Below are 22,467 nucleotides of genomic sequence, written 5' to 3'. Positions count from 1 at the left end.
TGACCTCAGCTTTCAGTCCAAGGTGTTTAATACGCATCCACCGGAAGCCCCAGCTCACGTCTCCAAGTCTTCTCCATGGGGGCTCATTTGAGGGATGGCTGCAGTCCAGTCCTGCGTTTCCAGGAAATGAGACTTCAGTTCCTTATGGTGTTAATTTAAAAGAAAGGCATGTTGATGGTTCTTGAAAGGGGAAGAGCATTTGAAAACAAGATGCTGAATGAAAAGATAGAAAAATCCATAACCCATTTTCATTTTTAGTCCTCTGGTACCCGCCACTGCAAAACTGAAGCTGTGAAATTGTATTCTTTGAGTAGGTGGCAGAACATCTATATTTCCAAGCTCCTCTGTTTTTCTTGAGTTCACCAAACTCTTTGGCTCTGGGAATGCCTTCAGGGCACAGATTTGAAAACAAAAGTGTGTTTACAAATTCACCCTCACCACCAGTTGTAATATTACTATATTTTCCCAGGAGAATTTTTATTTATCGCTGCCTTTGGGATAGTGCCAGGGACAAACACACTCTAAAATATATCAGGGTTCAGTAGTTTCCTGTTAATTTGAACTATCATCAGAGTAGAGTTGGAGAAAATTATATAGTTAAGAAGCCATCTGGAGAGACAAGAGATGCAAAAGACCAAAGAATATAAAAGGAATAGAGAGATGGTTCTGAACGTTAGGAGAATGACCAGCATTGCTACCTGGGAATAACTGGATTGATTCTAAGCATGGAGGCTAACCGGGAAGTCCCAGTGCTGGACAAGAAACTTGAAAATTCTTTTCTTTCTGCTCAGATGTTTCTTTCAGCTGTCCTCCTTCTGTTCAGGCCGTGTAGCCTGGGTCTTTTGAACAGTGAAGGAGTAAAACAAAGAGCAATGATGAGACGAAAGACAGGGGACAGGCTTGGCCAGGGAGGGGGCACCTGCAGCCAGCTCCTAAAACGAGAGAAGGAAAGTCAAGAATGAAGACATCTTTGAGTCTGTTTACCAACAGCCTTTGACTAATTCTACAAACAGTCAAACCAACCACAGTGTGCAGCTGGTCAGCCCAGCCCGCTGCTGGCCATGGTTTGGACTGATGTTAATCACTACGACTGCACACCTCCTCTCTCTGAGTGACTCGTCTGAGTTGTACCCTTGGCACAGTAGGAGATGCTTTCAATATCCAAAATCATCAGGTTTGTGGCATGTGTGTATGTGTGTGTATATGTGTGTGTGCACATGCACAGGCTCACAGGGGCCACAAATTGTAGGAGAGAGAAATTTTCAGCCCAGTCAGATTTGGCCTTCGGTATTATTCTATTTTGGCTTGTGGAACAAGCTTTATTTCTAGTTTATGTTTTAAATTCTTAAAAAATTTTTTTTCTTCCATTTTAATGTGAAAAATGTGACACACTCTTAAAGTAATAGAATCTTAAGATGAAGGAGGAGATGTCATGAAAGTTGCGTATGACTCCAGTGGGATTCTGTGTAGTAAGTAGTAGTCGTGTTAGTCGCTCAGTTCTGTCTGACTCTTTGCAATCCCAGGGACTGTAGCCTGCCAGGCTCCTCTATCCATGGGATTCTTCAGGCAACAATACTGGAGTGGGTAGCCATTTCCTTCTCCAGGGGCTCTTCCTGACCCAGGGACTGAACCTAGGTCTCCAGCACTGTAGGCAGATTCTTTATGTCTGAGTCACCAGGGAAGCCCATGACTCTATGTATTAACCCTAGTATGTGTATTTCTGCCTGTGTCTCGGGCCCGGGCACAACTTTGTCTGCTTTTGTCCCTACATCACTTCTTTTAAACTGTCTATTTGTCTATTTCCATGTCTCCTCCGTTTTTGCCTGCTTTCCCCACACTTTCCTCTTTTCCCATTTTTTTTTTCAAAGTTAGACTGAACATCAACCACTGTATTGTATTGTTTCTAAGAATTATAAAATTCTTCCTTCTCCCTGAATCCAGTAGTTTTTCATGCAGGCACTTCAGTTGAACTTTGAAATTTCAGTGCCCTTGAGAAAAAAAAAATTTTTGGCTTGAATATTTCCCTGATCCAGATGAGTTTCCCAGAAATGTCCATCAGGTCACCCCTCCATTCATCTACAGAAAATATTGATGCCTTTCAATGTTCAAGGCTAGAAAGAAAAAGTCAGTAAAAGGAGACTCTAGACTCTCAGGTACATAGAGAAATGAGACAATACTTAACATAAAAATGAAACATTTCATTAAACTACTTGATTTTAAACTTTTCAAAACAAGAAAAATATGGCTCTATAAAGTATGAATGGCTCAGCTGGCAAAGAATCTGCCTGCAGTGTGGGAGACCTGCGTTCAATCCATGGGGTGGGAAGATCCCCTGGAGAAGGGAAAGGCTACCCGCTCCAGTATTCTGGCCTGGAGAATTCCATGGACTGTGTAGTCCATGGGGTCGCAAAGAGTCAGACACTACTGAGCGACTTTCACTTACTTACATGAAGTAGCAATGGGAAATGTGACAACTTGGTCAAAGTTTGAAAATTTTTCGAATCTACAAACAGAGTTTTTCAGTCTTAAAACAATTTGGACCTATGACTAGATGCTCCCTAATTTATTTCTCAGAAAACAGACCTTCGAAGAGCCTCAGGCTATACATTTTCCGGAATCCTGGACACAGTGAAACCACCAGAGCCGCTGGCACCAGCTCACAGGTAGTCAGTACTAAAAACATGTGGGTTGAAATTCATTAGAGAAAAAGTAAGTATGCTGGAAATTAGTTTTCCCCTGGAATGTACTATTACACTTTCTAAGAATCTCTCAATTGCCTATAATTGCTGGAAGGCCTCATGTTTCACACCAATAATTCCGGTATTAGTGGGAAACTCAGAAGACATGAGGAAAGACGGAATTCATTATTAATGAAGTACTGTCGCCCTCTAAGGAAATGCTGTGCACTTAACGCCCCGCTTACCTCATCGTCCATCAATAAATCCATGCTCTCTAATTGTTTATGGCTCCCCTCGGTAGGCTCACTGGAGGGGATGACAGCCAATTAGCAAGCATGCTTTGGCCTTAATTACGCTGCCCTTTCCTGTCTATGACACTACCTAATACGAATGGAGGCTGTGGCTGCTTTATTTTACTCCCATTATGAGAATGCCCACTTATTAACTTAATAAAATTAATTACTTTAAAACATGATCCAATTAAAGCTTTTCTTATCTAATAAAATGCATATTTTTTTTAAAGGATGAGGGGAATTCACTTAGAAGATTTCTATTTTGCCTCCCCCTTCTCTCACTTCTTTTTTAAAAAAAATATAATTTTATTTACTTATTTTTGGCTGGGATGGGTCTTTGTTGCTGCTCACGGGCTTTTCTCTAGCTGTGGTGAGCGGGGACTACTCCTTGTCTCAGTGTGTGAGCTTCTCCATGTGGTGGCTGCTCTAGTTGGAAGCATGAGCTCCAGGGCACGCGGGCTTCAGTGGCTGTGGCTCCCGGGCCCCAGAGCACAGGCTCAATAGTTGTGGTGCACGGGCTCGCTTGCTCTGTGGAGTGTGGGATCTTCCTGGATCAGGGGTCGAATTCATGTCTCCTGCATTGGCAGGCCAATTCTTTACCACTGAGCCACCAGGGAAGCCCCTGAGCGTCTTCTCACTCATGGGTCTATGAGGGTATTATTTTGCCAGGGCTGCTGTAAAGAAGTGCCACCGACTGGGTGGCTGAAACCACAGAAATGCATTTTCTTGAAATTCTGGAGACTAGAAATTTGAGATCAAAGTGCTGGTAGGATTGGTTTCTTCTAAGGGCTCTGTGACCTGTGACCTCCGCATTGGTGTCAGATTGCCCCCTTCTTAGGAGGACACCTGTCAGACTGGATTAGGGCCCACCCTAATGGACTCCTCTGAGCATAATCACCTCTTATAAGGCCCTTTTCCCAAATACAGTCACATTCCGAGGTACTCGGGGTTAGGACTTCGACATATAAAATTTGAGGGGATGCAATTCAGTCCCTGACTATGAGGATGTTGTGACATTTGTGGGGAGAGGCATTGAGTGTATGGCTAAAGACTGCTTCCAGAGCCAGACCATCTGGGTTCAGATTTCAGCTTTTCCACTTTCCTCTGTGTGACTTTGGGCAAGTCACTGAAATTCTCTGGCCTTTAGTTCCTCTGTCTATAAAATGGACTAATAATGATACCTACCTCAGGGGGCTTTCTGTGAAGAGTAAATAAGTACTTTATAAATAAAAACCCTTTATAAATGTTTGTTACAATTATTTCAAGCCTTTTCCTTAAAATGCTTAAAGACTGCTTATACATTTTCCTCATAAGGGAAATGAATGCTGGATAAACGTATATAAAGATGTGAAGAACATCTTGATCCCCTCGGTGTCATGAATGGAGATGATTTTTTTTTTAAAAAAATCACTCCTTGCTTCCAAGGTAGCCCAGCTTGGAGATGGAAGAGGCCAGGAATCCCTCCACAGGGGGACCAGGAGAGTGATGAGCGAGCACCTGGCTATCCCAGCTGTGCTGGATGCTGCTAAAGAAACAATCTCTCCAGAGCAGCACCCTGAGTCCTGAAGCAAGAGTGCCATGATCGGGGGTGGAGGGGGGAAGACTGGGAAAGAGACAGATAAGAATATCAGAGGGCGTTAAAGGGGCACAGTTCCTACTATGTTCTAGACTCTAGTAGGAAGCCTGCTCATGAGCTACCTTACCAGAGGACCCCCCAACTGGTCTGCAAGCACTCCTAATACCCTGAGTGCTAAACCCATACCAACGTAAAACTCCTACAAGAAAAGATTGGGCTTGGGCTTCCCAGGTGGCTCAGTGGTAAAGGATATCCCTACTAATACAGGAGATGCAAGAGATGCAAGTTCGATCCCTGGGTGGGGAAGATCCCCTGGAGGAGGAAATGGCAACCCATTCCAGTATTTTTGCTTGCAGAATTCCATGGACAGAAGAAACTGATGGGCTAGTCTGTGGGGTCACAAAGAGTTGGACATGACTGAGTGAGCAAGTTTCTTGACTTAGGCCTCTGCAATGATTATTTTTGGATTTGACACCAAAAGCAATAGCAACAAAAGCAAAAATAAGCAAGCAGGACCACATCAAACTAAAGAGCTTCCACACAGCAAAAGAAACCATCAACAAAATGAAAAGGCCACCTACCAAATGGGTAAAAATATTTGTAAATCATATTCCTGATAAGGGATTAATATCCAAAATATATAAAGAATTCATACAACTCAGTAGAAAAAAACAAACAATCTGATTTAAAAATCGAGAAGCTGACCAAACATTTCTCCAAAGAAGACACACAGATGGCCAGTAGGTACATGAACAGGTGCTCAACATCACTACTCATTAGGAAAATGCAAATCAAAACCACAATGAGAGATCACTTCACATCTATTCGAATGGTTATCATAAATTAAAACAAGAGATTAACAAGTGTTAATAGGGATTGGGAGAAAAAGGAACCAACTGCTGTGCACCATTGGTGGGAATGTAAATTGGTGCTGTAACAATGGAAAACAGAGGAGGTTCCTCAAAACACTAAAAATGGAACTACTGTATGACCCAGCAATTCCATTTCTGGGTATATATTCAAGGGAAATAAAAATAGGACCTGTACCACCATGTTCAAAACAGCACTATTCACAGTGACTAAGATATGGAAGTAACTAACATTTATCAATGGAAGAATAAAGATGTACACATATACAATGGAATATTATTCATCCAAGAGAAAAGACATCCTGCTGTTTTTGATTAACATGGATGAAACTCAAGGGCCTTATGCTAAGTGAAATAAGCCAGAACGAGAAAGACGAACATTGTAATGATATCACTTACATGTGGAATCTAAAAAAGCTGAACTCATAAAAACAAAGAGTAGAAAGGTGGTTACCAGGGGCTGGGGAGTGCAGGAAATGGGGAGAGATTGGAGAAAGGCTACAGACTTACAGATAGAAGATGAATAAGTTCTGGAGAAGGCACAGCATGGTGACTACAATCAATAATATTATAGTATGATCTACACAATGCCATACTGAGTGAAGTAAGACAAAGAAAGACAAATATCATATGATATCACTTATATGAGAGATCTAAAAACAGGGTATGAAGGAACTTATCTATAGAACAGAGTTACAGATGTAGAAAACAAACTTATGGTTACAGGGGATAAGTTGAGGGAGGGAGAAATTGGGAGACTGGAATTGACATATACGTACTATTGTATATAAAATAGATAACTAATAACGACCTACTATATAGTGCAGGGAACTCTACTCAGTACTCTGTAATGACCTATATGGGAAAAGAATCTAAAAAAAAAAAGCAGATGTATGTTTCACTTCGCTGCACACTTGAAACTAACACAACACTGTAAATCGATACTCCAATAAAAATATAGTTTTATATACTTGACAGTTGCTAAGAGATTAGATTTTAATTGTTCTCACCACAAAAATAAAATGATAATTATGTGGCCAGCGTAATGGTGGTAATCACACACTACATAAATGTATCAAGGCAACATGCTATACACCTTAAACTTACCAGTATGCTATATGTTAATTATACCTCAACAACAACAAAAAAATAATGCAGACGATTGCTTGGGAGATTCTAGGCATTTTTTTTTTAAAGCTTCTGATTAACAAAAATCTGAGAACCTCTTGGATTAGAATCTGCCTGCCTGTCCCCATCTCCCAAAGGAAGCATATTACCAAACGTATATTCTTTCAGAGTATGTACTTCTATAACATGAGCTCTGACCTCATGGCTCAGAGGGTTTCAAAGGCCTGCTGCACCTCTTCAGGTTCACATTTTCAGAAGATGGAGCCTGTTCCATATGATTGAATGGGGTGCCCCCTGAAGCGCCCCCGTCCACTCTGGCCCACCTTTCAGCTGGGCTGTGTGTCGGCTGGAAGTGCCCGAGAAGGCTGATTTTGGAAGAAACGTTTTCATCATGAGAGTGAAATGCAGGCAGGTATCTGGCTTCTGCAGTTGAATTTAGGATTCCAGCCTTTTTAGTTCCTCCGTCAGAGATCCTTCATGCCCCCTAGTGGTGTGAGCAGGAGAGAGAACCAACTTTCCAGGGGACGAGCCCTTGTCAGGGGCTTCCCTCTTCGCTCAGTGAGAGCTAAGAGGGAAGCTAAAGAAGTGGGAGCTAAAGAATCTGCCTGAAATGCAGGAGACCTGGGTTCGATCCCTGGGTCAGAAAGATCCCATGGAGAAGGGAATGGCAATCCACTCCAGTATTCTTGCCTGGAGAAGCCCATGGACAGAGGAGCCTGGTGGGCTACAGTCCATGGGATCGCAAGAGTTGGACACAAGTTAGCAACTAAATCATCATCATCATCGGGCCTTGTCAGGGAACTAGGGCTTCCCTGGTGGTAAAGATGGTAAACAACCTGCATACAATGCAGGAAGATCCCCTGGAGAAGGAAATGGCAACCCACTCCAGTATTCTTGCCTGGAGAATTCCAAGGACAGAGGAGCCCGGCAGGCTACAGGTAGCAAAGAGTCAGACATGGCTGAAGTCACTAACACACAGCGCTTGTCACCTTTGTTCAAAGCAAATAAGCACAGGAAACAGACAAACAGTAACCCCTTGTGGAAGGTTATCTAGGGTTGGGTGACTGGATTTGATGGAAAACGAAAAGGGACCTGTGGCCAGGCTGCACCTAACTGTCCTTCATGGCAGCCTTCTCGGTGCGTTCTACGCGGCCCAGAGCCCAGCAAGTGATGGCCCCCTGGCTGTGCAGCTGCCTGCAGTGTTCCTGCACTGACTTAGGTGCTGAACCGGGGTTGAGGCATGGAGGAGTCCCCTGCCTTGGACATGGAGCAGCTGCCCAGGTCTGCTGGTTGAGGAAAGGGACCTGCCCTCAGCCCAGCACTGCAGCCCTGGATCACCGCCCATTTAGAACAGGGCTGCTGCTGCTGCTAAGTCACTTTGGTTGTGTCCAACTCTGTTCGACCCCACAGATAGCAGCCCATCAGGCTCCCCCGTCCCTGGGATTCTCCAGGCAAGAACACTGGAGTGGGTTGCCATTTCCTTCTCCAGTGCATGAAAGTGAAAAGTAAAAGTGAAGTCGCTTAGTCCTGTCCGACTCCCAGTGACCCCATGGACTGCAGCCCGCCAGGCTCCTCCGTCCATGGGATTTTCCAGGCAAGAGTACTGGAGTGGGGTGCCATTGCCTTCTCCAAGAAGAGGGCTGCCCACACTCTTTTTTCTGAAAGCACGCGATGACTAAATGGGAAATGAACTAGACCCTTATGACTTTGGCCTTGCCCTGACACAGTCACATTTCTTTTGGGAGCAGTCATGATACAGTTGATGCGGCACAGATTTTGAAATCCAACAGTTACTCCTCCAGAAGCCATTTGTTGGCTGTGTGACCCTGAAAAATTAACACAGTCCCTCTGATCGTGCCCATCTATAAACAGGGTTAATGATAGGGTCTACCCTCATTGGAATGTAAGCTGCATGAAGGCAGGGGTTTGTGTTTGTTTTACTTACTGATGTACCCTCAGTTCCTAGAAGAGTTCCTGGCACATAGTTGATGCTCAATAAATATTTGTTGAATGAGACACTTAAGACATCTGAGGGAAGGATGGCCATTTGTCTATACTCCCCCATCTCTCTCTCTCTTCCTTTCCCAGCGCTTCTCAGTTACTGTTGACCAAACACAAAAGGCTACTTCTCCTCCGAGCCAAGAGACTTGGAGGGAGCTATGTGCCATGTGGGGAAAGCCCAGAACTCCTGGCAGCATTGACTACATCCTGTTTCAGCATCATGTGCAAACACACTGCCATCTGGGCCACACCTGGAAGGCGGTCCCTCCATGTGCTAACATCAACCTTAGCGCTCCCCTCGGGATAATCATCCGTCTCAAGGACACAAAAAAAAAGGGGAGGAGAGCAGCCTGCTGACCTTTACACTCTCCACTTGGCATCAAGGTTTGCCATTTCCCTTTTGGCCCTGGAATAATTGAAATAGATAATACTTGGAAGTTGCCAGAATATCCACATATCCATGTTGGTTCCTTGGCCTGTGAATAAAAAGTGGGGAAGAGGGCTTCCCTGGAGGTCTAGTGGTGAAGAATCCCTCTTGCAATGCAGGGGCCACAGGTTTGATCCCTGATCAGGGAAGATCTCACGTGCCACAGAGCAACTAAGCCTGCGTGCCACAACTACTGAGCCTCCAGAGCCCATGCTGCTGCTGCTGCTGCTGCTGCTGCTGCTGCTGCTGCTGCTGCTGCTGCGTCGCTTCAGTCGTGTCCGACTCTGTGCGACCCCAGAGACGGCAGCCCACCAGGCTCCCCCGCCCCTGGGATTCTCCAGGCAAGAACTCTGGAGTGGGTTGCCATTTCCTTCTCCAATGCATGAAAGTGAAAAGTCAAAGGGAAGTCGCTCACTCGTGTCCGACTCTTAGCGACCCCATGGACTGCAGCCTACCAGGCTCCTCCGTTCATGGGATTTTCCAGGCAAGAGTACTGGAGTGGAGTGCCATTGCCTTCTCCGCCAGAGCTCATAAACCACAGCTATTTAAGCCCGGGTGCCTAGAGCCAGTGCTCTGCAACAAGAGAAGCCACCACATCGAGAGAGTAGCCCCCGTTCACTGCAACTAGAGAAAAGCCTGCACGCGGCAACAAAGACTCAGCACGGCCAAAAATAAAAAATATTTTTTTTAGAAGTGGGGAAGGGTAAGTGCGAGTCTCTGGCGCTGCACCTCTACTTTCCCTCTAAGCCAGACTGCAAATTACAACCATCCTGAGGCAACAGCAGAAACTAGAAGGAAATGGCAACCCACTCCAGTGTTCTTGCCTGGAGAATCCCAGGGACGGGGGAGCCTGGTGGGCTGCCATCTATGGGGTCGCACAGAGTCAGACACGACTGAAGCGACTTAGCAGCAGCAGCAGCAACAACCCTGAAGACCTAAAGGAAGCAGAGTGGCGATCCCTATTAATTTCCATCTCATTCATCAGTCTGGCCTCTACAAAAAATGAGGTCTGGGAAGATGTCAGCAGAGTCCCCCAAGTCCATCAACCTTGGGGTAGCTGTTGTGCCAGCTGTAGTACAAGCCACAGACGCCCCCCGACTCCCCACCCGCCCAACAGCTGGTCTGGAGGTAACAAATGATACTCACGGTCTTTCTCCTCTACTCTCCACTCTTGATTTCCCTCCCCTGAGGTTAGCACCTGTGGACAGTAAACGAAATGAGTAAATGTTACGCTGTGTTAGAGGATAAAAATGCTATGGAAAAATTAAGGGGAAGAATGTTTTTGCCATGTGAACAGGTAGGCTTCACTGAAGTGGCATTTGAGCAGAATCCTGAACGAAGTGAGGAGTTCCTTCAGAAAAAAGCACTCTACAGATAGAGGAGCAAGTGAAAAAGCCCCGGGGCCGCTTCAGGTCTGGAAAATTATAGGAACCAGCAAGGTCAATGTTTGCATGTCAAAAAGGCAGCAAGTCGCCAGGTGTGCAGGGCCTTAGAGATTATTATTCTATTATAAAGAGTTTGGCTTTTATTCGGGATGAAATGGGAGCTGCTGGAGGGTTTGAGGTAAGAAATAATAGTATCTGACAGGTTCAGTCTGGTTGCTGCGCTGAGAATAGCCTGTAGGGAGGCACAGCAGCAGAGAAAGTGACTTGGACTGGTGTGACAGCAGCAATGTGGTGAGAAGTGTAGATTTTGATATATATATTTTCAGTAGATTGCATAGGATTTGCTAACAGATGAGGCATGAGGTGCAAGAGAAAGTAAATTGTCAAGGATGACTCAAGTTTTTGGCTTAAGCAACTGGAAGGATGGAATCTCTAGTTTACCAAGATGGATAAATCTGGGAAATGACCAAATATGACGGGGACAAGATCAGCAGTATTATTTGAACTATGTTGAGGTGGAGATACACTGACCAGGAGCTGGATAGAGGAGTCTGGAGTTCAGGGAAGGAATCACTGGCTAATCGATAGGCTTGGGGAGCCCTAAGATTCAATGAGGATAACAAGGGGTGGGGTGCAGATAGAAAAGAGCATTAAAAGTCTGAGTGAGAAGGAGAAACTAGGTAAGGAGCAGAAATCTGAGGAGACCGGAAGAGGTTAGCAAGGAAAACCACAGGCATGTGATGTCCTGGAGGCCAAGGGACAAAGGATTTCATGGAGGGGAGAGTCAGCTATGCCAAATCAAGTGAGATACTTCTGCTTAGTGACCATTCAGTCCAAGAACCCAGTTCACCAGATTCCCAATTTTGCTGTGCAACCAGTCTCCTTGATGTATCAGCGGGCACTGAAAAGTTAGATCTGAAATACTAAGCAGGCTTTCAACACAGGTTTATTACGGAAGTCTTAAAACAAGTTTGTCCTCATACAAAAGTGTGCCTGATGCAAATACTTGCTTTCTGGTGGTTCAATTCAGTTGACTTAAGGTGCCAACCAAACATAAAGTTGTTGTTGTTCAGTAGCTCAGTTGCGTACAATTCTTTGCAACCCAATGGGCCACAGACCTCCAGGCTCCTCTGTCCATGGGATTCTCCAGGCGAGGATATTGGAGTGGTAATATTGCCCAATATTGCTAGGATATTGGAGTGGGATATTGCTATGCTCTCCTCCAGGGGATCTTCCCGACCCAGGGATTGAACCTGCAACTCTTATGTCTCCTGCATTGGCAGATGGGTTCTTCATGATTAGCACCATCAGGTAAGAACAACACATTAAAAAGAGTGGCCTAAAAAGCGTTCACATTCACAAGATAAATGACTTACACCCTACTCCTTGTGAGATCAGGCCGAGTATGTATATCCTATTTTTCTTCTTGGTGGATATCGTGCATCTGGGTATTCACATAGACACATGAACTATTTATTAATACTTGAGTTTTTCTGTCAAGTTCACTTTTACAAACATTACTTTTAGATGCATTTTTAAGCCTTTAAGAGGGAAGAACGACAGTGGAACTGATGTAAGAACAAGAGAAGAATGTGTCATGGGGGACAGTTATCACAGTTTCCTGTGTGTGTCCCCCGAGCACAGTGAAGGGAATGAATTGGGGTAATGCTCCCCAGTACACCTGGTGGGGGGGGTCTTCACCACTTGCAAGATGGGACCTAGACAGTGAGACCTCTACCAGAGAGACAGCACCAATGTGAGCCAGTGGTCATCTTTCACCCTTCTTGAATGTTAACAATATGGAAAGCAGACACAGAAAACGTAATTTCAACTCTGAGGAGTACGCACTGGCCTTGCCTTCCACATTTGGAGTTTTTTACATTTGAAAGGAGGGTGTCTGACAGGCTGCATCTGACAGGTCAGCCTGGTCCCAGGTAGTCCCTATAGACTTAGACCTCTGGGGTCGGTAGGTTTTGAACACCCGAATGCTGTGTGTGGATTGGCTAAAAGTGAGCTCTAGGGATCTTCCTTGCGGCTGACCTGACTTTTCTCTAGAATTGGTCTTCCAGAAATTCCACCTGCAGCTTGGCACTAGAAGGCAGAGAAATCAAATACAGTAAACACAAAGATGTGTGTGTGGCTCAATTGCTCCAGTAGTGTCTGACTCTTTGTGACCCTACGGACTGTAGCCTTCCAGGCTCCTCTGTCCATGGGATTTCCCAGGCAAGAAATACTGGAGTGGGTTGCCATGTCTTTCTCCAGATCATCCCAATCCAGGGAATGAACTGGTGTCTCTTGCATCTCCTGTACTGCAGGCAGGTTCTTTACCTCTGAGCCACCTGAGAAGACCCAAAGAATATGTAGGTTTGTCAGAATTAACATTTGACAATCAAGAGTACATCTCTATTATTAAAGTTTTGCTATGTCTTCAAAAAAGTGTAATGTTTGGTTGAATTAAGCCAAAGAATTAAAGATATCAGAATAATATGCTTGTTTTGTCTGTATTTCTAAGAAATGCTAAAAATTATAATAATGAAGTCCCTGTTATAAATCTTAGAATACCACATATACACTGAAAAGTGAATCTTTAATATGTCAGAAAACTCATTCCTTTTATATAGTTATAATAGAATTAAGATTCTGGGTTAGTCCTCTGATAAAGAAAATTAGGTACAACTTTTATTATGTTTAAATAATTTTATATTATTAAAAATCTTTCTAAAGAGTCCACTGGCCTGAAAAAAAAATACAGCCTGACATGCTGATCAGAAATAAAGGTTATTTTTACACTTTCCTTTATTTCCTTTATTGAATACAAATATGATTTTTGAGACTGTACATATTTCCCCGGAGACACCTGTTTTTCCTTGGTACACACATTAAATACCATATAAGAAAAAATACCATAGTTGTCGTGAAATCATACAGTATAAAAGAAGGAGGACACAGCAGGATAAAACACGGCCCCGGGACGCTAAACATTTTTAGCTCTGAAACTAAAGGACCGCAGAGCAGGGGTAGTGCTGACCTCCCCACGCAGCCCTGAAGCCCGGGGTTCCGCATTTAATATCACTGGTCTCTAAGGAACAGTGCCTCGGGGCAACGGATTCTATGAGCTGAGGTAGGAAAAGAACTCAAATGGGTCTGGAACATGCTGTTCTTTTCAAATAGCATAGATGCTTTTAGGAAAGTCAGAGTCCTAAAAGGACCTCAGTGTCAACATACAGGGACTTCCCACTGACCAAGCTGTGAAGGTCATAACACAAAAGTCAGCTGTGACAGAGGCCGATTTTTTAATAAGTAGGGGAGCATTCATATTGAGTAGTTTATTCTTTAATAATTGTATCGGTTTGTAATATTTACATACATAGTTCCTACTTGCTGCCTAAGCACTGAAGAATAAACAATGGAACTTGTAACTTGAGCAAATGATCCCGGCAGAGGAAGGTGCTGAAAAGAAGTAGGGTGGATTTATTAGCACAATTAGAGGACATATGGTGAGTACAGATAATAATCAGCAGAAGATGGCATAGATGGTCATGTACAGTAGCTAAGGAAGACAGACAATTCCACACTGCCTTTTAAAATAAGAATTACTGTGTCCTGAAGAGACAAGTTAACTATATGAAACTAAGTGCTCTAGAATCAAGACAGAAATGAAGGCTTTAGCATACAACCACATTAAATGACAAAAACAGATCAAAATACCCTAACGGCAAATCAATAGGTTAGGTACTATCAGTCATGTCCAGCTTAATACATCATTACTGCAAGAGATACCTAGTCTCAAAGACAAAAATTTATAAGAAAGGGACTTAAAAGTCTACCAAGAAAAAAACAAGTCAGCTCATCAGTCTGGCTCGGGTTTGAATTGCCCTGTTTTCACAATCAGACCATGTCCTGGCTAATCAACCGCTTAACAACCCAGATCCTTTCTTTTTCCTTTAGTTCTAGTAAGAATGCTAAAGCCCACAGAAGTACTAATAGAGAGAGATGAGGAAGATATCACATTAAGAATCATACTACACTAGGAAGTCAATAAAAGTACAGAAATAAGAAATTACCTAAACGATAGTCTTGATGTTTTAGGATAGGTTTAAGTGAATGTACAACAACAACTTTTATAATTACTGCTTAGGTATGTCTTTAAGCTGCTTAACTTGTCTGATGATCTCAAAAGACTCACCCATACTAAATTTGTAGTCATTGTTTAAAATCTTTCAGAAAATTTAATTAGTCTATTGTGGAATTAATATTTAAATGCTCAAGAAAAATTGAGATTCTTAAATTTTTTTCTGTAGGAATTCAATGAAATGATCATTAAACTAAGTACATACAGCTTTCAGTATTCCTCATGCCGAAAGTCCCTCAGACAATGAAAAGAATCTATTACCATTTTCCAAATTCAAACTCCAGGACAGAAAGTTTGTAATTATGGAATCCTTGCTAGAATCTAAAGGAAGAAGTTATTCTAAAAGCATTTAAGACAAAGCTTGAGTTGTCTGTTCCTACCAGTCGTTGTTTGGGTTTAAAGACAAATGAATCATAACTTAGTAGGAATCACATTTCCATATTAACCACTTGGATGGGTGCCATGATATATGACTGAGATTACCATACACCCTCTTCTTCCAACCACAGGATTTAAATTGTATTGAAGGTAAGTCCCCAAGACATAAAAAAGAATCTGAAGCATAAATTATTGGCTCAAGAGAGAAAGGAAAACTCAGGTCAATATCCCAAGAAAGCATCTCTTTGACCAGCTGCCAGATCTTTAAGTCTACCATGGAATTGTGAGAAGGCCTCTTGGAGAAACAAAAGCTTCAATAATATTTAATATGACACATGAGAATAAACATAAAAAAATTCAGAAAAATCACATGATTCTGGCAAATCATAATAATATTTACCATACTCAGCACATCTTGGGTGAAAAACAAAAAAAACAACAGAAAAAGAGTTCATCTGACTTGTTAGCTTTATGAGCGTTACCTTCGTGGCCTTTGTTCCTGAGGGAATGAAAGAAGGGGTCTCAGGAAAACCCACCCCCTTAAAAAATACATCAAACCCAAACAAAACACAACGAAACATTTTAGGAATACAAGTACAATGTTTGCAAAATCAAGGCACAGTTGTTAATTAATGCAATTCATGTGCTGGTGTCACAGTGACCTACAACGACTGTACAGCTTTTCACGACATGAGGATAAACCTGAATTTACAAAACCTGATGGCAGGGGCTGGGTGGGGGCATTCAGAATGGTGCCCCCATCTGTAAATGGCACACTGATGTCCTGGAGGGGGTGGCTTTGGTGGGGGAGGGTGAAACTTGACCAGAAAGCTTTTCATGATTATGGCTTTTTTCTCATTTCCTCATCCCAATCAAAATCTAATGGTTCATCATCTAGTTCTGGTAAAGTGAAGAGAGATGTTTTGGAAAGACTTAGTTTCTCGGTGGATGTGTCCAGCTGAAAAGTCTTCCTCTTCCTGCCAAGCGCTGTAGCTGTGGCCACACAGCTGGGGCCACCCTCACTCGGGTTCTTACTTTGAGGAGGAGGAGGGGATTCTGATTTGGATTCAGAGGGGGAAGTAAAGGAGAAGTTTGCCAATTTGGCTAACGTGCAAGCATGAACCTTGCTGCTTTTATTACTGCACGAAACCTCTTCCTTTCTGACTCTTTCACTAGCAAGACAGAAACGCCCCGTGTCGTTACCAAGCTCTAACTCAGGCTGGACAGTTCCCTTTGCAGGGGCGCGTTCCCTCTTCTCTTCTGGTCTGTCTTTGTAGGGTGGCTGCGGTGATACCCCCCTTGTCTCATCCTGCTGCTGAGCCGAGCTTCTAATTCTGGAGGCCAGCTTTTCTGGGCCCTTCCCAGGCAGAGCTGCTCCTCTTTTTGCTCTGCGCTGGGGATTTTCAGGACTCTGAACTACTGGTTTACTGGTGCCAGGAGATACAGGGCCACAGTCTTCAGGGGAATGGGTCAGTTTTGACTTTTGTTTGAAAGTGAATTTTGCCAGTTTGGCCACAGGGGCACCCAGACTCTCAACACTTTCCTGGTGGGGCTCTTGTGCCTGAGCGTGTGACTTCTGTCTCTTTCTTTTGGGAGTTTCCAGCACTCTCTCCGGGCTCTGGATAGGAGTGGGCTGAGGATGAGAAGGGCTTGTGGGTTGCAAGGGCGGCCTGGTGGTATTCCTGCACAACTCCTGGGCCCTAGCCTTGTGCAGCTTGTGCAGTTTCCTGGGGACGTGATGAGTCAGCACCGAGTCGGGTTCATCAGCAGATACGGCCGCTTCAGAAACCGTGGCGGCCTTTCTTGGCCTTTCACCCTCACGGTTGCCTGGCCTCAGTGGAGTTTCTGTCTCTCCTGCTGCTGGAAGTGGTTCAGTCTCCAATTTGCTCCTTTGGCCTGCCTCCCTATCCTCCTTACCCTGAGATCTGTTGTTGCAGATTTTCAAAGCCATTGCCCCCCTACTTGTTTTGGGACTAGGAGACACAGGAGCAGTGTTTTTAGGTTCAATCGGATGAGTTGCCACGGAATCAAACCAGTCCAAACTGCCATCCTGGCTATTTCTGTGCTCCTCTGAATGCTTTCCACTTGTTGGTCCTTTAGGCCCCAGATGGGAAGAGGGACCGAGAAGTGGGCTTCCCCCGAAACTGCCTCCAATAGAGAACTGATGCGCGCTACAGTTTACTTCCTGCTGCGTCGATGTTCTGAAGTTTGATTCTTTCCGGGCATCACCTCCCAGGGATCCTGGAATCGTCTCTGCTTCCACGGCCTGCGGCTGAGATTGGTCCACACTCCAATTCTGTAACCTGAAGCATACAAGGAAAATATGTATTGCTTTAATCTTTTCCTTTCTTTATTCTCTGAGATGCCATCTAAGGGTTTAAGTCCAACATAATTCCAGGCTAATACCACACACCATCTCTTAGAGCAGCAGGAGGAAATTATCCTTTTTCACCAGGATAGAATACAAGGGTTCTGATAATCATACTAATTTAACCTACAAGTGTAGTAAAATAAAGAAAATCAAAGGGCAGGTTTGTCTATATTTTCAGATCTCTCTGAAAGTCTGTTTCATTCATCAGATTGTTGGAAGGTCAGTCTTTTCTCCTGTGTTAAATGTTCACCTACAAGACAACCTGGTGGCTATGTGCACAGTAGCTGACTACTGACCAAGAGAAGTGGCTCGAGCTATTTTGCAGCCAGTCTGCAGAGCTGAACCAAAGGGAAAGACTAGAGATTATGACCGCCTCAAACCTCTTTAATTAAATGAGGTACTGAATTTTAGTGCATCTAAAAAATGACCTTCCTCAAGAGTAAAGAGACTATGATTCCTCTGTGCTTGGCACCCCCTGCCCCCTCCAGCAGTCACCCTCGTGGCAGGCCTCCCCCAGGCAGCCATGACCTCTTTCCTGCCAAGCCCACACGTTTCAGCATCTGTTCTGGGCAGCCACTCTTCATCAGATTGATACAGAGTTGAAACCTACTGACCTGCTGAGAATGACGGAGTTGACCTTGTGACATTCGTCTTAAACCTTGGGCACATTAGAAACTGAAATAGTACCAGAGGACCAATTTTTAACAGGGATTACAGCAGCTTTTCAAAGAGAGGTCCCTTAGAAAGCCCTTCCTAACAACCTAGAAACGCCTTTTCAGTATAAGGAGCAATGTGACTCTGCTTCCATGCACTAAATCTGAAAAGAAACTACACCAAAAAGCTGATAAGTAAATTTTTCTAAAAATCATGGGTTATCATAGAAAAAGGAACAGAAGACATCAAAATTAAATGGATTTAAATTTCAATGTATTTAAATACATTAACACATTAATGATAGCTCTCTCTGGGAAATAAGATTGTGTGTGATTTTTTTACCTTATTAATTCATTATTGTTACTTTCAAAACATTTTATAAAGAATGTGTATTGGAACTTCCCTGGTGGTCCAGTGGCTAAGACTCTGTGCTCCCAAAGCAGGGAAGCTGGGTTCAATCCTTGGTCAGGGAACTAGATCTAATATGTCACAAGCAACTAAAAATCCTATATGCGGCAACTAAGACCTGGCACAGCCAAAAAAAAAAAAAAAAACATTAAAAAAAGAAAAAAAGAATGTATTATTGTTTACAGCCAGGAAAAAAAACACTAAAAAATTATTTTTTAAATTTGGGTTACAGTCACTCATAGTAGACTTGGGAACAACAATACAGAAAATCTGAATTCACTGTAATCACAGTCAGACCAAAAAAGATAAAAACAAAAACAAACCCAAATAGCTTTCAAAATTACTACTATCTAGTATACTTTCAGTATCAAATTGAGGTCAGGGATGCTCATAATTATTAACACTCCACAACTTGAATAATTTATGGGAATTTTAAAGGTACTGCTACTTAAACTCTATACTTTACTATACCACCTAAAAGACATCTCCACACTCTGTTTTAAGATGGGTAAGGCAGCTGTCATTTGCGGCTGGCTGTCACTAGCAGAGGGGCTTCCCCAGTGGCTTGGTGGTAAAGAATCTGCCTGCAACGCAGGAGGCACAGGAGATGCCCCTCTTTGCAGGCCACCTGGTTTTATTGCTGTGAGGATCAGCTCAGGAATTCTTGCATTACAAGGAAATATCAGAAGGGAAAAAAAAATTTTTTTAAGGCAGAATCCTATCTTTCAGACCATCACTTACTCTTTCTGTTTTCCTTCCTTCCCTCCAGGAGGGTCATCTTGAATCTGATAAGTCTAACTGCCCTTTTTCTATCATACAACACTGCTCTGAGACTCACAGTCCTTCCTTTCCTGAATCTGACATGTGTCAGGGGTACTCAAATGAGTTTTTGCTCACTCAAAATGTAAGAATCCTCTCCAAATGCAAAGCCAGGCCCAGGACAGGACTGAAAAGGATCGGCTACCTCAAACCATAAAAGAAGCAAAGGAGGAGTACTGACCTTAACACTACGCTCTGGATCATGAAAAGGCCAGGAGACCAGAAGATAAAGAGGCTGATTTTAGACAAAGTGCAAGTTTACTGGGTATCAGCAGGACAAAACCATCTCCCATTTTTCCCCAGAAAGCTGTGCTGGGGTTTTATAAATAGAGAATACTGCTGGATGAAGGGAGTGAGCAAAATAGGAGAGAAGTGCCAGGAAAAGAGTTCTCAAGGTTTTGCTTCAACAGCTAATCATCCCAATGTGCTCCCCAAATTCTCCCTGTGTAGCCGCTAGGCTCTCACATGCTCTCTATTCCCCAGTGCCCAGCTTTGAGATCAACACTGGTATGATTAACCCACTGGCTCGGGTCAATGATTAACCCACTCAGGTCAATGATTAACCCACTTGCACCAGCAGGAAGAGGCCTGATGGACACACTTGCCATCCTTCACTCCCTCGACACAGGCACAGACTCAAAGTCAAGCTCTGTAATAGAAGCTCACGTATTTAGGGAGCACGCAGGGCTCAGATGATAAAGAATCTGCCCGCAATGCGGGAGACCTGGGTTCCATCCCTGGCTCGGGAAGATCCCCTGGAGGAGGGCATGGCAACCCACTTCAGTATTCTTGCCTGGAGAATCCCAGGGACAGAGGAGCCTGGCGGGTTGCAAAGAATTGGACATGACTGAGCGGCTCTTTCTTTCAAGCGTAAAAGTTCAGGCAAAAATTCTTGAGGTGATGCATGTGACATGTTCCTTCCCACATGTCCACAGTAACAAGTCACTAGAAAAGGGGGTTTTGAAACACTGCTCCTGTCATTCCTGCGTTGTTCCCCTGTAGGATGAAAAACAGATTTACCTCTTTAACATAAAATGTCATTCTTACTGAGGAATTTTTTCAGTCTGGCTGTTGAATTGTAAATTTTTAAAAGTCACAGATTTGGGAGTGTAGTAGGGAAGGAATCATGATGCTGAGGGAGGGTCAGAGCAGCTGCTAACAGACCAGAAGGGCCTTTTCTGGGTGAAGCCAGTGCTGTACTCTTATCTCCACTTCCGGAACCTTCCCGGCATTCTGGCACAGGCTGGCCTGAAAGCAATTTGTGCCTCGGTCTCTACCTGCAATTTTCTTTCACCTGGGTTATATAAAGACTGTGTGTGTTCTTAGTCACTTAGTTCTCAGCCTGTGGAATTCTCCAGGCAAGAATATTGGAGTGGGTTGCCATTCCCTTCTCTAGGGGATCTTCCTGACCCATTGTAGGCAAATTGTTTACCATCTAAGCTACTAGGGAAGCTGCCATATAAAGACTAATGATCAAATTTTTATTATGCTTGCAGAAAAGCTTTAGACAATAAGTGAATTAAAATATTAATAAGCATGAAGACTCTTTATGCAAATACCCTTGCACATGTCCTCCCCTGGTGAGGACACATGATACAGCCAGCTTATAAAGTACTTTGTGTCTGGGTCTGGCCTGGGATGAGAGAGACCACTCTCCTGGCGGCCAATTTCCTCTTCCTCAACATTAGTCCCAGCCACCTCTGGACAGCACTACCTCTTACACTGAGCCAAAGAAACAGAAGAGGGGAAAAGCGGTGGTAGTAAACAGGATGCAGCCATTCACCAAGGTTTCTCGATGGAAACTGCATCATATTGGGTGCAAACTGTAGGTGGCATACCTTGGTCCTTCTCGTTAATCAGGACCCAGTTGATTATACACAGTAAAGGACCAGTCCATGTTCTCCATAAGGCTCACTAGACCAGCCAGCCAAGGAAACACAGCTGTGGAAGGTGGTCCCCATAGAGGCTGCCATCAGTCCCCTCCTTTCCATATGTCTACACCACTTCTCCCATCAAGAGGTGGTGTCATGTCCCTTCACCTGGTATGCGGGCTGACCCTGTGACTTGCTCTGACCTGTAAAATGTGGCAGAAGTGATGCCATGTCCGCTCTGGCCCAGCTCATGAAAGGCTAGCGGCTTCCACTTTTGCTCAGCTACTTGTGTCCTAAGCTACCATCTCAGAATTCCTACTACCTTACAGTAGAGAGCTCCTGGCCAAGTAAGCCGCCCCAGCAAAGGCACCACATACGTGACAGAAGCTCCCTTCGAAGTTCCGATCCCAGCTGAGCTCCCAGCTAAATGCAGGTGTACGAGTGACCCCAGCTGGTACTATGTGGACCAGAAATAAACATCCCCTCTAAACGCCCCTGAATTTCTGACTCTCAGAAAGTAAGCACTAAAAGGGTACGGTGGGGTTTTTTTTTTTTTAAGCCACTGAGCTTTGATGGAGTAGATTATGTAGCACCAAGTAACTGAAATCTCCTACATAGATTTTCCACTTACTTTACACTTCTTTCATTTCACTAAATGCCAAACAAGCATGTTCCATTACATGCCTTTCTTGGTTTTCTTTTCTCACCTTTCAAGTCTTCTCAGTTCTTCACTCAAGAGGTTGGGCAGCTCCAGCTTTTCCAGAATGAGTTCACACTGCGTCTGGTACTGCTGCAGAGGGTTTTCGGGAAAGGAAGTGTGGAGTGCATTCACACCTCCTAGCAGCGCACCTCCCTGACAGGATGAGAAAATGGAAAATACCAGGGAGAGTCACCAGGCCTCCACGCTAGGGACCACTGATCCCAGGTGCTTAAGACCAACCCCTATACCCCTGTCACGGCTCTCAGAGTCATCTGGGAGCCTGATTCAAATTTCAGTAGTCCTCTTCCCCAATTTCCAGTGGCATGCATTGCTCTGGGAAGCCACACTGTCTTGAGTGGAACCATGAGCATCTCTCAGGTGTGTTGAGGAGAAGAAGGATTAAGACCCACTACTTTACACCAGTGGGTAAAACAATGCAGACTGTTTCCATGACAATTTTTTTCGCTTCTTTTAAATGGGTCCCTTTGGATAAATTTCCAGGAATGAATAGGTCTAAAATATGGCCATTTTTATAACTCCAGATATGTTATAAATTGTCTTTTTTAAACAATGTTTGCAATTACGGTTCAAATGTTAGGTACAAGCTATGCTCACCTGCATGGAGGACTCCATTACCGACACCACTGTAACAGCATCTTCCAGAGTCACTGTATCACGAAACATCAGGCGAGCATGAGCTATGAAAGGTGCGTTTGAAATGATGAGGAAATTATTTTTATGAATATCTGAGGTGACAAATGTCATTGGTGCCCCCTA

General features: G+C 43.9%; 1 protein-coding gene across 7 annotated transcripts in view; it reads right to left on the bottom strand.

Annotated features, from left to right (window-relative positions):
• Positions 1–440: 440 nt before the first annotated feature.
• Positions 441–22,467, bottom strand: part of MCM9 (minichromosome maintenance 9 homologous recombination repair factor) — a 109,675-nt gene continuing 87,648 nt past the window's right edge. For 4 of the 7 annotated variants that reach the window (XM_086317119.1, XM_086317120.1, XM_086317121.1 and 1 more), the window contains 3 exons: positions 22,306–22,388; positions 21,698–21,843; positions 13,136–17,170 (listed from right to left, as the gene is read on the bottom strand). In XM_086317119.1, coding sequence (XP_086173245.1) covers positions 15,709–17,170; positions 21,698–21,843; positions 22,306–22,388 — 1,691 coding nt within the window. In that variant the 3' untranslated portion in view covers positions 13,136–15,708. Of the gene's footprint in view, positions 933–10,118; positions 10,171–13,135; positions 17,171–19,894; positions 20,116–21,697; positions 21,844–22,305; positions 22,389–22,467 lie in introns of those variants that run through there. The other 3 variants (XM_086317125.1, XM_086317124.1, XM_086317126.1) reach the window with 3 other exon arrangements.

Source organism: Bos grunniens, chromosome 9 (assembly GCF_055505025.1).
Source record: "Bos grunniens cultivar Pamir isolate PY7600 chromosome 9, Bosgru_T2T1.0, whole genome shotgun sequence".
In the NCBI taxonomy this organism is placed as follows: Eukaryota; Metazoa; Chordata; class Mammalia; order Artiodactyla; family Bovidae; genus Bos; species Bos grunniens.
This window is presented reverse-complemented; position numbering and strand designations above follow the sequence as displayed.